A 15,657-nucleotide genomic window follows, 5' to 3' on the forward strand; every position below is an offset into this window, starting at 1 on the left:
ACTGCCATGTCCCTGTGGCGCCTCTGGCGAACGAGAGGTCAAATTGATGGCCGTTACATTACTAGTCATAATCCGTAACCGCCAAACACAGCCTTTCGTCCAATCGGGCCCGCTCCGGAGCTAGACCCAGCACCACTTGACCTCATCCCCGCTCAATACCCGAGCGCTTTGCACGTGCGAAGGAATATGGCGACATGGGCAGACAAGCTTCGCGCGGGGAAGGAGGAGGAGAGGAAGGGAGAGGAGAGCGCAGAGGCAGGAGATGGAAGCCTATCGAAGCAAGTTCACTCTGTAGCCGGAGCCAGCCACGTCGAGGGGAGCTTGGACGGAGGTGAGGCTCCTTGCAGCGATGCCAAGGAGGCCAGGCATGGCAGTAGCGCGGATGGCAGCCCACGTGCAGAACCGCCATCTGGGAAGAAAGTTGTGCTGGACTCAGGGATGCTGATCAAGGGCGAAAGGATCGACAAGCTCGGAGAACATTTCTGGACGGTGATTTGAATGCTGCAAAGATGGTTTGAGGGAAGATGACGGGGCCTGCAGGTGAAGGAAGTTCTTGCAGAAGTGAGGGATAGCAATGCAAGAATGATCCTCGACACACTTCCTGTCGAGCTCCAGGCAAGTCTTTCTGTTGACCCTTCCTTGTGCGTCTTGGGCTGCTGTGGATATCACGAGCGTTGGGACTGACGTGTTTTCATCAGGTTCGGGAGGTTGATCCATCGGCGCTTGCCTTCGTGTCCAAGTTCTCCAAGTTGACAGGAGACTTCAGCAGACTGTCAAACACTGACTTGAAGGTCATGGCCCTGACCTATCAGCTAGAGAAGGAGTTCTATGGCACCTCGCACTTGAACGAGGCGCCGAAGCCGGTGAGTTGCCGTGTGGAGGACGTCATGGGGTGATAGTGGTGCAGATGAGACCGGCAAACGTGGGGAGCGAAGAAGTCAAGACACCAAAGGAAGAAAACGCGACCAACGAGACAGCCGACTGTGATTCAGCGAACGGGGCTGAATCTGAGAACGGCGACGGCAGCAGTGGGCACAGACAGGGGAACAAGCAACAAGCGCCTTCACTGCCTGGCTGGTACGAGGGGACAGACGATGATGAAGGATGGATCACTCCGGACAATGTTGCTTCCTTCTCGGTCAATGGGAAATGTGTTGAAGACGATTCCGATGCGAACGTGGCATGTGCGACCCTCGATGGTGCAATGCAGAATGTATTGCTACAGATTGGGCTGCGAGTTGTGAACGGAGAAGGTCTGGTTGTCAAGAATGTCAAGCAGTTTGTACAGAAATGCCATGCATGCTTTAAGATCTGCCATGACAATACCAAGATGTTCTGCCCATCCTGCGGCAACGCAACTCTGATGCGAGTCTCCATGTGGGTACAGGCGGACGGTCGAGTGACATTCAGGTGAGATGAAACGCCATATCCCACACTCCCACCCTAGCAAGCAATGTTTCTAGAGTCGCCAGGCACCTTCCTTATAGTGGTCTGGCGCTATCACATTGCAAGACGAACGCTCATACTCCCACGCACTGCATCCTTGCTTTCAGCGTCCTTTTAATTGAGCACAAAGTTTTCCAACCCCCCTTGCTCTGATTTCCTCGTGCTGTGGTGGAGATATCCTCTTTCCAGATTATTGACAGCATGATGCAGCAAGGGAATCAAGAATTTCAATCTGAGGGGCACCAAGTACAGTCTCCCAAAGCCGAAACAAGTAATTCCAATTGTCTCTGCATGCTTCCTTTGACTTCAGTGGTAGGGACGTGGCAAGGACGACTTGGTTCTGCGAGAAGATCAAGTAAGATGCCGAGCCTCACAAGTTTCTTGCTTACTTGCCGTTGTTGTTCAGTTGATCTCGTCGGCACATAGACAGAGAAAGCCAAAGATGGTGGTGGACGATGATGGATTTACAACGCTGGCTCCCCGAGACAACTATAAAGCGGTGAACATTTGATCACGAAGTTGCAGCCATGTTGTCTAATCCTGTCTTCACAGAGAAACAACCAAGAGATTGTCGGAATGGGATATGGCGGAGGTGGAAAGCGCAATCCGAATGAACGAAGAAGGAGATGATGGCAATGCTCTGATTATGGGGAGGTTGTATTTTGTTTAAATGTAGGTAGATCTGATCTTAGGTAGCTAAGACATGTGCCTTTCGAAGCTCAAAATTTGACCTAAGTATCTCAGCGTTGATGAATGAATCTAGACTCACAAACCAAAATTAACGCGACTGTGGTTCTCCAATGAAGTTAAATGTGTTCGCTTCTATCTAACAATCAGCTGAAGGCCATCAGATCAGACTTGCATTCAAAGGAGTTGCTGTATCATAGCTCGTCAATCTTCTTCCAACGAGGGTTCCAGTCTGTGAGGCATTCTGATCACAACGAACAACAGGACTTTGACAAGGTGGGGTGGAGTAAAGCTACATGATTCCAAGAGGGAAGACAAAGGACAGACCTGGAAATTGCTGCCTGACATCTTCATGGTTCAATCTCCTTGACATGCGCAATTTGCACAATTGTTCGTACTTCTCCTCATCTGTCGTTGCGTCAAGGGTTGGTTTTTCTCTCATTCCAGGCAAGGGCTGACCTATCGCACTCATCACGCCTGGCCTGGCCTGGTACGACGCCTTGTATCGATGAGTCGCTTCCTTGCGAGCTTCGGACACCTGACATGACAGATCAATGCACGTCAGATCATCGTGGCAGCGTCACGTAATAGATCGCAACGCTCTTTCTAGCTTCGTGAGGGGGGCAAGCAACCTGTCAAGCCGCATCATTACCCGTTCAGATGAACAAAGGGGATTCACAAAGTATTACAGGATCAGGCATGCCGTGCCAACTTATGTCCGACGTGCGAAACAAAGCCGCTGTGTTGAATCTAGGAACAATGCGAGTGGCTTCTTTCTCCATCCTCTCAAGTGTTCCCTCCCACAAGGAAAGATGTCCTCCCCACTCTTCCTTCCAGCCCTTGTTCATGTACACGATCAGGTTCACCCGTCTTTCTTTCTTCGTGATAGGATGAATCGAGTAGTCAAGGTGCATTTCAAGCCGGCTACCAGCCGGATGGTAATGGAGGCCTGCACCATGGAGATGCGGATCATTCTCCAAGCCATCGATGCCGGTGATGTTGTGTAGGAGCATGATGAGTGCTTCACTCTGGAGCACTTTCCACATGTAACGGAAGACAGCGTCGTGTTCAGCCATCGCTTCCAAGTTATCATGAGCTAGCTTTCCTTCTATCGGGTTGTCGTAGACATGCCATCCTTGTGTCTCCCACTCATGGGATTGATTTCCAACCGGTTTCCTGGGAGATAAGCATGAGAAAGACGTGGATCTGCTTTTCAATACTTACGGAAATTTGGTTTCTATGCGGTTGGCAATGCTCTCTTCGAAGAAGTTTGGTATTACTACGTGAGGAAATGGAAGAGCCTCGCGGAATTGCTTTCCGAGCTCGTCAATCTTTTCTGCATCACTCGCCCATGTTCCAAGGAAGGCTTGGATGTCCGATACTTTATCTAGTCTGTCCTCCAGATTTACATTGCCGAACCTGTCATCAGCAAGGACGCCCTCGATGTGCTGCTGGACTACACCTACAAGGGCAAAGAGAACTAGAAGCGCCCTCATGCGGTGATGGTGAAATCGGACGACCTGACAAGAGTTAGTCAGGCAGGTTTGAACGAGTTTTTCCCCCACCAACTATCCCACAGGTCATCCATTAATACTAGCTAGCCAACACTGAAAGTGATAGCCAGTGTGATAACTACTGTCACCAACATATCACTGACGTCGCATGCCCTTTCCCCCAAAAAGGTTAAACTTCAACACTCTGCTCGCTGCCGCCCTCTTGGTACACTCTTGATACAAGGAGGATGTTACCATCTAGCGATCTTCCCCACACCATCCTTGCCATCTCCCCCTGCTCTGCTCTCCTTGTCTCTCCTCTCTCCTTCACCACATCATCACGCTTTCGAGGCGCATTACACAGCAAGCGCCCCATCCTTGTGTCACCTTCTCACCCTCATCCCGGGTCACTGTGACCGTCGCCCCGGCGCCCCGGCGCCCCGGCGCGGGCGGCCCCGGCGGGCCCGGGCCGGCCCCCGGGGGTCCGGCCGGGCCGGGCCCTCCCGTGGCCGGCGTGACCGTCTCGCGGACTCGGGAGGCTGGGCCCGATGGGCCATGATGATCGGCTCAGCTATCATAGTATCATTGATCTGACGGTGACTCGGTCGGAGGCCGCCCTGATCATGCTGCCGAGCCCGACAGTCGGCGGCCCGGCTTCAAGTCCCGAGTTAAGCAGGCCTCGCCGCGGCGGCGAAGTCGCAGTGAGGCTGTACCGTCAGTGTGTTAACCAGTAATTGCATGATCACTTAGATAAAAGTTTACAAGTCCATAAAAGTTTACAACTTAGTCCCGAGTCCATCAGGTCTCTACGCCCAGGCTTCCAAGCCTGTCTGCTCACACGCCGAGTAGTGCGATCGACTCCAAAACAGTCTCGGCCGGGCTCGCGCTCGTGTCCCTCGACGCTCCAAGCTTGTCCAGGAGCCACATGCTCTGTGGGCTGCTGTCTTGTAGGCCCAGCACCAGCGGGTGGTCAAGCATCTGCTCCAGGATCTCGAAGAGGAGACGCTGGGCCTCCGGGCGCTGGCTGCTGCTGACGTCTGCTTGCGGCAAGATGTCGAGCGCGAGGTGCATGACCTTGCGGAAGTCGTCAAAGGCGAGGGCCTCGCACGCGATATCAAGCAGGCCCGGGTGGCGCTCTAGGCAGTAGCCGCCCACGCGCATGACCGGAGCCGCGAACAGGAGGTACCGCTGGTCCACGTACGCCTTGAGGAGCAGGAGGAGGAGGCTGAGAGACGTCAGGTAGCGCCGGTCCTCGATGCGGACCAGGGCGATGGACATGACGGCATCGCTGACCTCGCGCAGCATCAAGGAGCAGTCGTCCTCTGCCACCTGAGTGAAGCAGACCGACAGACTCACGGAGGCGTCCCACGACCGGGGGGAGAAGCAGCTCACGTCCCGAGCAACGCACTCGGCATAGAGGGAGCTGCGCGCGGTGTAGCGGGGAGAGGGGCAGTCCTGCTCGACATCAAAGCAGAGCCGGAAGCACTTCTCGAGGGCAAGCCTCAGCTCGAGGCCGTCATCGGAGGACCGGGACAGGTAGGCCTGGTAGACCTGGGGGACGAGCAGCTGATAGCTCCCGGAGGGAGAGCAGAACTGGCATGCGCGGAGGGCGATAGACATGCGGACGATGAGTGGGCTGTAGGACGAGGAGAGGTTGAGGAGACACTCCTTGGGTACTGCAGGATCTTGGTCGTCAATGTCGAGGAGCTGTATGACGAATCCAAGGCGGAAGGCCTCGGACACCAGCCTGGCATAGAAGACGACCTCGGATCCGATGGGGACGAAGGCCAGCTGATGGAAGCCACTGGGGACGGAGTAGAGTCTGAGGGTGTCGAAGACGGAGGATACGAGCTCCTGGACGGAGGAGCCAGACGCGGGCATGGGCAGGAGGTTGCGTCAGACAGGCGTTTGCTTCAAGGGAGAAGAGGGAGGGTTCGGAGCTGTCAGAGCACGCGGAGGTGTGGTTCTAGGACTGAAGGTAGGTAAGGGGGAGGCTGATGAATGCTGTTGAGGTCAGAGAGAGTAGTTCTTTCCTTATCATGCTCGTGCTGCCTTCCCCTGCATGCACCCACAAACCAGCGAGAAAATGAAAATGCTACCCCTACCCCGTTTCTCAGGACAAGTACATGAGGGTGGTGGTACCACCATCAAACTCCCGCTCCAAACAGGGGGTACTTGCACCTTTTTCCGCTGGTTTGTGGGTGCCAATCCCTTCCATAAGGGAAAACAAGGATGAACAGATCAACACCTGCCCATGTCCGCGTCTGGCTCCTCCGTCCAGGAGCTCGTATCCTCCGTCTTCGACACCCTCAGACTCTACTCCGTCCCCAGTGGCTTCCATCAGCTGGCCTTCGTCCCCATCGGATCCGAGGTCGTCTTCTATGCCAGGCTGGTGTCCGAGGCCTTCCGCCTTGGATTCGTCATACAGCTCCTCGACATTGACGACCAAGATCCTGCAGTACCCAAGGAGTGTCTCCTCAACCTCTCCTCGTCCTACAGCCCACTCATCGTCCGCATGTCTATCGCCCTCCGCGCATGCCAGTTCTGCTCTCCCTCCGGGAGCTATCAGCTGCTCGTCCCCCAGGTCTACCAGGCCTACCTGTCCCGGTCCTCCGATGACGGCCTCGAGCTGAGGCTTGCCCTCGAGAAGTGCTTCCGGCTCTGCTTTGATGTCGAGCAGGACTGCCCCTCTCCCCGCTACACCGCGCGCAGCTCCCTCTATGCCGAGTGCGTTGCTCGGGACGTGAGCTGCTTCTCCCCCCAGTCGTGGGACGCCTCCGTGAGTCTGTCGGTCTGCTTCACTCAGGTGGCAGAGGACGACTGCTCCTTGATGCTGCGCGAGGTCAGCGATGCCGTCATGTCCATCGCCCTGGTCCGCATCGAGGACCGGCGCTACCTGACGTCTCTCAGCCTCCTCCTCCTGCTCCTCAAGGCGTACGTGGACCAGCGGCACCTCCTGGACGCGGCTCCGGTCATGCGCGTGGGCGGCTACTGCCTAGAGCACCACCCGGGCCTGCTTGATATCGCGTGCGAGGCCCTCGCCTTTGACGACTTCCGCAAGGTCATGCACCTCGCGCTCGACATCTTGCCGCAAGCAGACGTCAGCAGCAGCCAGCGCCCGGAGGCCCAGCGTCTCCTCTTCGAGATCCTGGAGCAGATGCTTGACCACCCGCTGGTGCTGGGCCTACAAGACAGCAGCCCACAGAGCATGTGGCTCCTGGACAAGCTTGGAGCGTCGAGGGACACGAGCGCGAGCCCGGCCGAGACTGTGTTGGAGTCGATCGCACTACTCGGCGTGTGAGCAGACTTCGGAAGGCAAGATCAGGCGGGGCTAAAGAGAGATCAGGGTTTGCAAAGATTGTGAGATGCGGGGTGTAACCCCGCCGTTTCTGTGAAGTACTTGATCAGCAAACCGACAATCACAATTCTCGCTCAAAAGACAGCCGGACAGGGGACACGAGACAGCAAGGTGATGCTTGAAGTGAAACACAACATGTCCGAGCCCTGAATACAACATACACGTTTTGAATCTCAAAAATTCTTTGCGACATCTTCCCGCCTACACGTGCTTTGAGGACAGAGTGATGGCAACGACGGTATATCAACATGAGTGTTCTGTAGCATCAATCAGCATCGTCTCGTGTTTATATCATATCTATCTGTTATCTAAGATGTTAAAATTCCCTCTAACAAGGCCTCCCTTTCCTGCTCTTCCCCTCTTCCCTCCTCTAGTAGAAACCCTCGATCCACCATCCCCCCATCCCCTCCTCCGTCTGCTCTAGTAGCACCGATACGAAGCCCTCCTCCTCTCCCGGCGAGCTCCCGCTGCTCATCTCTGTGCCGTCGCTGCCGCTCTCCCTTTCGCTGGCCTCCAGTAGCTCCTCCAGCACCCTCGGCTCTTGCGACGGCCAGCCCCCGGCCCCCTTGCACGACTCGTTCTCACCTCCGACTCCCGTGCCTGCCCCCGCTGTCGTCCAGAGCTCGTCGCCCTCGGTCAGGCACGCGCTCAGCATCGCCTTCCATCCCTCAGCCTCTGACGACGCGGCTACAGCGGCTTGCTCCCACGCCGCCTCGTCGTCCTTCTTCGCGTCCTTGCGATCGTAGCACGACAGCCCGGCCTTGAGGCATCGGGCGCATGGCCGAGCCTCGTCGCAGCCGATCTTGGACCGCCGGCAGTAGGCGCATGCTTTGTCGACGTGCTTGCGCTTGTGCGGTCGCAGCATCCTGTAGATGTCCGACCGACGCGCGTACCCAAGGTCCTGTCCCCACGGAGCAGCCGCTGCCGCGAAGTGCTCGAGGCACTCCGTGCACGCCATCACGACGTTGGAGCTGCACCTCGAGCAGGGCTTGTCCATGCTGCACTTGACCTTCTTCTGTCTGCATCCCTCGCACGACTTGCGCTTCGGGGGCAGCGACAGATGCTGCGTCTTGGGGGCGACGACGGGGAGGTAGCCCAGGGGGCTGCGGCTGGCGAGGGCGAAGGCTTCCGACTGTCCGCTGAAAGCCACGCAGCTCTGGTCCCATCCCCGGCGCTGGCACCGCGAGCAAGGACGAGCATCGTCGCACTTGACCTTGTTTGTCTTGCAGTGGATGCAGGCAGCGGAGGTCCTACGAGCACGGCGAGGCTTGTTTGCGGGGAGAGGAGAGGAGGGGGTAGAGGGAGAGGAGAGAGGGAGAGGGGAGAGGTCAAAGCTCGAGACGGGGAGGAGAGAGCTTGAGACGGGGAGGAGTGCATCAGGGCAGAGCATGATGTCGTTCTGTCCGGGAAGCTGAGCGCGCTATGTGCTGTTAGGTTGTAGAGGATTTGTCACCTGAGCAGGTCGCAACGACGGACTTGTTGTAGCGGAGGAGCCCAGTTTACTACACGCTTGTTTTCGGCATCCTCCGTGCATGACACCGTAAAATGATTTTTAGCTAAAAGTAAAGAGAAAGAAAACCGTTGTAAAAACTGCACCTTAGTACCTCCCCTCGTGCTATAACGTTTTTAAGCAGCCGCTGCCTAACTGGTTGGAGATTTTACAGTAAAAATACCTCGTGATCACATCGGAATCCTCCGAAGACATGAGGACATCTTCCGGCTGACCGGAAAAGATTCTCGTACCCGGCAGAAGATATTGAGAAAATAGACCTGGTCCCTCCTGGTCAGTCCTCGCCGTCATGCTTTACCCTGATGCTCTCCTTCCCGTCTCGAGCTTTGACCTCTCCCCTCTCCCTCTCTCCTCTCCCTCTACCCCCTCCTCTCCTCTCCCCGCAAATAAGCCTCGCCGTGCTCGTAGGACCTCCGCTGCCTGCATCCACTGCAAGACAAACAAGGTCAAGTGCGACGATGCTCGTCCTTGCTCGCGGTGCCAGCGCCGGGGATGGGACCAGAGCTGCGTGGCTTTCAGCGGACAGTCGGAAGCCTTCGCCCTCGCCAGCCGCAGCCCCCTGGGCTACCTCCCCGTCGTCGCCCCCAAGACGCAGCATCTGTCGCTGCCCCCGAAGCGCAAGTCGTGCGAGGGATGCAGACAGAAGAAGGTCAAGTGCAGCATGGACAAGCCCTGCTCGAGGTGCAGCTCCAACGTCGTGATGGCGTGCACGGAGTGCCTCGAGCACTTCGCGGCAGCGGCTGCTCCGTGGGGACAGGACCTTGGGTACGCGCGTCGGTCGGACATCTACAGGATGCTGCGACCGCACAAGCGCAAGCACGTCGACAAAGCATGCGCCTACTGCCGGCGGTCCAAGATCGGCTGCGACGAGGCTCGGCCATGCGCCCGATGTCTCAAGGCCGGGCTGTCGTGCTACGATCGCAAGGACGCGAAGAAGGACGACGAGGCGGCGTGGGAGCAAGCCGCTGTAGCCGCGTCGTCAGAGGCTGAGGGATGGAAGGCGATGCTGAGCGCGTGCCTGACCGAGGGCGACGAGCTCTGGACGACAGCGGGGGCAGGCACGGGAGTCGGAGGTGAGAACGAGTCGTGCAAGGGGGCCGGGGGCTGGCCGTCGCAAGAGCCGAGGGTGCTGGAGGAGCTACTGGAGGCCAGCGAAAGCGAGAGCGGCAGCGACGGCGCAGAGATGAGCAGCGGGAGCTTGGGAGAGGAGGAGGGCTTTATATCGGTGCTACTAGAGCAGACGGAGGAGGGGATGGGGGGATGGTCACAGTGGATCGAGGGGTTTAGTTAGAGGCGGCAGCGGCGCACTGCCGCCGGCCTGGAGCCTCGGAGAGGTTCCATCAGGGTGCCGTACCGAGTCGTACGCTGGGTACGGCGGTATCAGCCCCCGCACAGTATATGCCGCATCATAGTTCGGTACCGGGGTGACCGCCGGTACCATAATCTGATCAGATCATTTTAACAGACCCTATCAGTCTGAATAAACTACTTTAAGTCTCATTCCTTCGGCGGCTGCCACAGCCGCTGAGCGACTCATCGCTGGCATGGCCGGGGCGCGGGGCCGCATGATGGTCCTGCGCGCAGTTACTATCAAGTGAAGGCCCGCGGTACGCCCTGACGAGTCAGTTGAGCCTGGGGGACCGTCAGCAGCCAGTGGCAGGATTGGGTTTGGTTCTCGCTGTCTTTTCTCTTCTCGCCATTTGGCCTTTGCGACAGCCTGTGTCAGGATCAAGCCTCCTCGACTCTCAGCGAGACTGATTGTCCTCGTACCGGAGTCCGGCGGGCGAGTCATAGTGCCACGGTGCGACCGCCCGGCCGCCGTCAGCCGTTTCAATGATGCAGTTTTTGACTCTCTGAGTCAGTAATTCCCCTTACTCAAACGGTTAAGTTAAAAATCAGTACGAGGACAATCAGGAGAGTCGAGGAGGCTACTGAGTCCGATCAGTAATATTCTGGCGTGACTTTTACCGTACTTTGCCCGGCCCACTCAGGGCCCGGACTTGAACTGCCGCCAGTCTGAGCCCCCCCGCCAGGCCCTCCGAGTCACGCTGCTCAGTGCGGCCGCGGCCGGCTCCGAGGCTCCGGGCCGGGGGCCAGGCTCCCGGAGCCGGGCTCCGAGCTCCCTGGAGTCCGAGCTCAGCGGCCCGGCCGGGCGCCCCCCTGGGGATTGACGGTTACGTCTTAGAGCTCACTGAAAATATGGAAGGAGGAAAGACGCGGATCCGATCAGGGCCGTGAGGGATGTTGACAGTGGTAAGTGAAGGCTCAAAGCACAGGACTCGCTGATAAGGACCTCTACAACCTCACATGCACGAGTTCACCGCAGCCTCGGTCAGAAAGAGGCTCGAGGACGGAGCACAGCGAGCGAGGTCCAGGTCAGCTCTAGCATCAGATCGTCATATGGAGGACATGCTTGCGATCGTGCTGAGTGTTTGTCCTGCAGAGAGAGGGAGTCAAAGCCGATCGGGATGCGGGGATCTCCTGCAGCAGCGCCCAAGGCATCACCAGCAGCGAAAGCTGCTTCTTCCGCGACCAAGGATAGAAGCAGAAGGGCGTCAAAGTCACCCGGTCGCGCAAGGAAACTTGCCGTGAGTCGGCGCTAGACGAATAAGCTTCAATCAAACTTGTTGCGCAGGAGCTGATCGAGGAGAACAAGAGACTGTCGGGGTTGGTACAGGCTGATGAGACGCGCTCCCACGAGTATAAGACCTTATTTGAATCCTACCTGGAGAAAGAGCAGGATATTTTGAGCCGGTAAGTTGGAATCCTTTGCCGTGATCACGCGTGAAACATGGTTGGACTCAGTTTCCTCGAAGAATCTGTGAGAATGAAACGAGACGAGAATGCGAATGAAGAGGAGCAATCTTTGATCAAGATAGCATTTGAGCATAGGATTGCACAACTCCTCACGCAAATTACCGAGAAAGACACATCTATTCGACAATCAAAACTTGAGCTAGCGCAATTCAAAGAAATGACTCTGAACTGCATGGACGAACAGCATCAGGAGTGGACCGCTTTGCTCGAGCAGAATCATTCTAGACAGGAGAGTCTGAGCAAGCAATGCAGGTCCTTACCTTGCATGATGATAAACAGTTGTAGTGATCGTACAACAGGATGTTGGAAGAGCAGCTCAGAACTTTTCATCGCGAAAGGGAAGAATTAATTGCAGCAAATCAGAAACGTGTCCAGAAGCTCGAGGTTGATCGTGCTCTTGCCTGTAGATTTACATTTTGAAATCCTTATACCATGTAGGAAGAGAAAGCTGTATTAGAAGACAAGGTGCTACCAGTCTCTGATTCAGTTTGAAATTGAATCTTCTCCAGGTCAGAACATTGACAGCGAAGGTAAATGTAAAGGAGGGCAACGTGGTCCGGCAGCAAGACACACGAGAGCTCTCATTGAGCCTAGACAATGAGCTTGAGCTTGCTACAGAGGCTCTTCGGATCGCTCAGGTGGTACTTGGCCGTGCATTGCTGATGCGTAACTGGACTTCGTTGAAAGGAGATCAACAATGATGCGCGTCATCCTGATTCGGACGATCGCGTTCGGGCTAGTCGAGGGAGGGAGAATGGCTATCCGATTCATCATCAGACAAACTATGGTGAATGCAAGAACTGTAAGGTCCTCCAGACCTTGCTGGAAGATGCCAGGGCTCAGTGTGAGGTCGTTGGCAAGCCAGTGACTCCCTTCTATCTCAATCAAGTTTCAGTTGTTGGGAGCTCAGAACAAACGGACGGGTGACAAGCTTGCAGACTGCGAAACAAGGTGAAGGCAAATCTGTCGTCCTTCGACGTCCTTGATGTTTCTGGTTAGGTGTGAAGAGCTCAAATCGCTTCATGACGATTCTTGTTGGGAGGTAAAATAGTGAATTTTGATTTGGACTGATCTGTCATATTTTCTTGGAGGATGACCTTATTTTCCTATACCACTTTATTCACTGTTCTGATCAGGCTACAAGGCTGCAAAAAGCGTATCAAGAGCTTGAGGAGAGAAAGTACTGGGAGCAATACGTGTTTATTCTCGTGATGTTGTTACAGCGAAGAACTGATCAGGGAGAACGAGATGAACAAGATGGAATTGAAGGCGGCTCGCAGATCCGTTAAGAACCTAGTTCAGAGTGGTAAGGTTTGCCCTTCTGTCTCACGTGTCTGATTTGTTTTCTGGCATTTCATAACTACAGAGGCAGAGGAGGTCAGTCTTGTTCGCACTTGGGGGATTCGCATTTACGATGTTGCTCTCACCAGGTGTGCAGAAGAAGATTGGAACTAGAGAGCTTGGAGAAACATTTGAAGACAGGCGAATTATGTCAAATGTGCCCTCAGACGGGTTCTTACTGGGCTGTTCAGATGCCGAAGCCACAGTCGCCCTGCTGGAAGAATCTTTGAAGCACTCACACATAGAGCTTGAAAGTCTCCGGAAACAGCTCAACGAAGCTTCAGAGCAGATCACAAAGCTTGAGGCAGAGGTGAGTGCACCATGTGTGGTGATGATGACAGCAGCTCAGACAATGACAGCTCGAGCGCCAGAGAAATGTAAAGGACGACTCCGAAGATTGGAAGGTCAGGGCAGAGAGAGCTTCCAGGATCAACCAGCTTCTACTCCCTAAACTTGCAACCCTCCTCTCTGGTAGGACCATGCTTCCCTCCCCCATACTTTGTTCTCCACTGAACTACCTATAGACCGTGTTGACACCAAGGAAACCTCCTCTGAGGGTGGTTCGGCCTTCGACCTCCTCCTTGAGCTTCAGGGTTGACATCCCAGCTCTCCTTCCCTCCCTCATACTCACTCCCTGCTCGTCCTCGTCCTCGTCCTCGTCCTAGTTCTCCTTAGTTCATCTCCTTCCATTCTCAAGTTTTTTAAAGCCGTGGAAGGTGTTCCTGGTCAACCTCCGATGTAACTCATTTGAAACTTTTATCGAAATTTTAAAAGAGGTTTTCAACTATTGGCCAATTTTCTTTGAAAGTGCTGTACACCCGACCAGATCCCCTCTTGCGTCCTATGTAGAGGTGGGTGGTCTAGTGTTGAGGTGACAAAGACGGCTTGGAAGCGCATCCGTATGGGTGGGGTATAATTATCACCGGTCATGGGCCAATTTGTAGGGTAGGTATATGGAGACCCGTAGGTTTAAGTCGAAATATCAGATGAGATAACCCTAAGTTTTACTGTGATGTAACCCATACATAATGATATGGGGGGTGAGGGTAGTGATGGGCGATGTCCACAGTGAATTGGGTGGGTAGGGGGTTTGGAGGGACGAGGATGGCCTGGCTGGAGGTATGGAAATTGCAAGCGCGCAGCTTGGTTGAGAAGCATGCGGTGATGCAGAAGAAGATGGTGAAGGAGTGGAGGAACAGGAGGGAGGAGCAGTTTGATCTCAAGCTCTCTACTGATGTATACTTGTGATATTCTCCAAGACTTCATGGCTACCACAAATTTGCTGATGTGTAAAGCGCCCTTGCAAAGTATGCTGCATTTTGTCGCTGTCGGCGTTGCATGGAATGCTTTGCTTTGATTACGGCCTGAATGTAAATTTTCTTGACGATCAGTGCGTGATATTCTTTGTGTTGCTGTCTGTAATGCCGCATGATTGAGATGATGCCACTTACAAGGACGGTTCAATATATTTTCTCACTTTTTCTCCATCTGAATGTTCTTCGTGCACACCAGGTTGTCTTCTAGATCTCAGTTGGGTATGGAGGATATTGTTCTTGTGGAATTCGAGCGGGACTGGATGCTGACGCAAGCCTCTTGTGCCATGGAACCAGCTGTAAGGACGCTCCTGTGAGTTCAGGGAAGGGTGAACATACCTCGCTTTATCCTCCCGGGACCATGGCATACAGCAGAAGTCGACAGGCTCCGCGATCCATGGGGATGCTCTTGCTCGTTGTCGGGCTCATCACTTTAAGTTCCCTCCCTTGTTTCAGCGCGGATGTGCCTCGGTCAGGTCAGACCCAGTCCAACGTGGACCACGGTGGGTTGGCGAAGGGTGACAATCCGGAGATTGATTCGTTGGTGGATGAGGAGAAGACGCTCATGGATGACGAGAAGCTGCCTTCACGATCAGACTCTGAAGACAAGAGCCATGAAGGACTACGTCAGAAAAGCTCCGATTCGTTGACTGGTGACATAAGGCAAGGCGCGTCCCATGCGGGTCATGGAAAGCAGGAGGCGGAGAAACGTCAACAACCTGCACAGAACTATAAATTGCCTGACAGAAAGTCTTGGAATTCTCCAACTCACCCAGATTCCGGCAGTACGAACCTAGGGAGTGAAAAACTCGATTCCCAACATGGGCAGGTTCCGAAGGGTGTCGAAAATGGTGCAAAGGACCACCACGATACGAAGGATGCACATGTGGCCGATCAAAACTTGTTACAGCAACATAACGAGCACCCCAACGCTCGTGAAACACACAGTGATGATTCACAAAGGAATCGAATGGAGCATTACCGGGTATCAGGTAATGATCAACAGCTCAAGACTGATAACGCTGAGCAGAAAAGGTATGCAACGATGATTCTTACTTGCCATCTTTTTGACGTTGGCGACATCACAGAACGACAGCATCTATGTCTGATCACGCTAATCCCATGAGTGATCATGCAGCTAGTGGCGGGGCGGCGCCTCGTGACCCCCGTGGTAGTGTTGGTGCGGTGCTATTGCTGATCTAAACGTGCGAGCAGGAGACGCTTCAAGACCCACGGGAAAGGGAGACCAGCCAGCAAATCTGAGGCAGCCTGAGAAGCAGCCGATTCCTGCACCAGAAGTACATCAGAGCAGTGCTTCGCCGAACAAGCTAGCTGATCAGTCGGAGTTACATGAAGCTGTCCATGATGAGAAGGGTTCTAACTCGAGAGTGGATGGTGAAACTTCAAAGTCTCCGGTTGACCAGAAGGGCACGATGGTTCAGGGTGAATCGCAGGCGCAGGGGGACATGAAAAACGAAGGCAACAAACAAGCCACGGCCTCGGCAGGCACAACGCCTCCAAAGGCTCAAACGGGCAGTTCTTCGTCGAAGAATGATCCGATTTCCATGCTTATCACCGATATTGCACCTCACAAGCGAAAGTTAAACGTCGGAGTTGAAGATGGTGCGAAAGATCCGGAAATGGTTAATGTGGAGTCTGCAAGGGAAAGGGAAATCAATGAACTTCTACGAA

General features: G+C 54.8%; 7 protein-coding genes across 7 annotated transcripts; 4 read left to right on the forward strand and 3 right to left on the reverse strand.

Annotated features, from left to right (window-relative positions):
• Positions 1 to 186: 186 nt before the first annotated feature.
• On the forward strand, positions 187 to 2,215 carry GUITHDRAFT_161977 (hypothetical protein; the record flags this gene model as incomplete). The annotated part of the gene is made up of 7 exons (XM_005836847.1): positions 187 to 489; positions 541 to 561; positions 699 to 863; positions 908 to 1,410; positions 1,657 to 1,717; positions 1,763 to 1,801; positions 1,853 to 2,215. The coding sequence occupies 7 exons, from the start codon at positions 187 to 189 to the stop codon at positions 1,955 to 1,957; spliced, it is 1,197 nt and encodes a 398-aa protein (XP_005836904.1). The 3' UTR covers positions 1,958 to 2,215.
• Positions 2,216 to 2,717: 502 nt separating this feature from the next.
• GUITHDRAFT_53112 (hypothetical protein) lies at positions 2,718 to 3,185 on the reverse strand (the record flags this gene model as incomplete). The annotated part of the gene is made up of 2 exons (XM_005836848.1): positions 2,718 to 2,765; positions 2,823 to 3,185. Coding segments are annotated over 2 exons (411 nt in total), but the record flags the coding sequence as incomplete, so codon positions are not given.
• A 1,275-nt stretch (positions 3,186 to 4,460) lies between these two features.
• GUITHDRAFT_104322 (hypothetical protein) lies at positions 4,461 to 5,507 on the reverse strand (the record flags this gene model as incomplete). The annotated part of the gene is made up of 1 exon (XM_005836849.1): positions 4,461 to 5,507. One exon carries the CDS (start codon positions 5,505 to 5,507, stop codon positions 4,461 to 4,463), a length of 1,047 nt encoding a protein of 348 aa, XP_005836906.1.
• A 373-nt stretch (positions 5,508 to 5,880) lies between these two features.
• Positions 5,881 to 6,927, forward strand: GUITHDRAFT_135614 (hypothetical protein; the record flags this gene model as incomplete). Its single annotated transcript, XM_005836850.1, has 1 exon — positions 5,881 to 6,927. One exon carries the CDS (start codon positions 5,881 to 5,883, stop codon positions 6,925 to 6,927), a length of 1,047 nt encoding a protein of 348 aa, XP_005836907.1.
• Positions 6,928 to 7,354: 427 nt separating this feature from the next.
• GUITHDRAFT_104324 (hypothetical protein) lies at positions 7,355 to 8,374 on the reverse strand (the record flags this gene model as incomplete). The annotated part of the gene is made up of 1 exon (XM_005836851.1): positions 7,355 to 8,374. The coding sequence occupies one exon, from the start codon at positions 8,372 to 8,374 to the stop codon at positions 7,355 to 7,357; it is 1,020 nt and encodes a 339-aa protein (XP_005836908.1).
• Positions 8,375 to 8,783: 409 nt separating this feature from the next.
• On the forward strand, positions 8,784 to 9,785 carry GUITHDRAFT_104325 (hypothetical protein; the record flags this gene model as incomplete). The annotated part of the gene is made up of 1 exon (XM_005836852.1): positions 8,784 to 9,785. The coding sequence occupies one exon, from the start codon at positions 8,784 to 8,786 to the stop codon at positions 9,783 to 9,785; it is 1,002 nt and encodes a 333-aa protein (XP_005836909.1).
• A 1,016-nt stretch (positions 9,786 to 10,801) lies between these two features.
• GUITHDRAFT_104326 (hypothetical protein) lies at positions 10,802 to 13,250 on the forward strand (the record flags this gene model as incomplete). Its single annotated transcript, XM_005836853.1, has 16 exons — positions 10,802 to 10,869; positions 10,938 to 11,082; positions 11,130 to 11,248; positions 11,300 to 11,563; positions 11,611 to 11,695; positions 11,750 to 11,776; positions 11,821 to 11,949; positions 11,999 to 12,160; positions 12,207 to 12,262; positions 12,311 to 12,353; positions 12,448 to 12,491; positions 12,535 to 12,617; positions 12,678 to 12,741; positions 12,794 to 12,962; positions 13,012 to 13,123; positions 13,177 to 13,250. The coding sequence occupies 16 exons, from the start codon at positions 10,802 to 10,804 to the stop codon at positions 13,248 to 13,250; spliced, it is 1,644 nt and encodes a 547-aa protein (XP_005836910.1).
• Positions 13,251 to 15,657: the final 2,407 nt, after the last annotated feature.

The sequence above is a fragment of the Guillardia theta genome, assembly GCF_000315625.1.
Source record: "Guillardia theta CCMP2712 unplaced genomic scaffold GUITHscaffold_16, whole genome shotgun sequence".
Lineage (NCBI taxonomy): Eukaryota > Cryptophyceae > Pyrenomonadales > Geminigeraceae > Guillardia > Guillardia theta.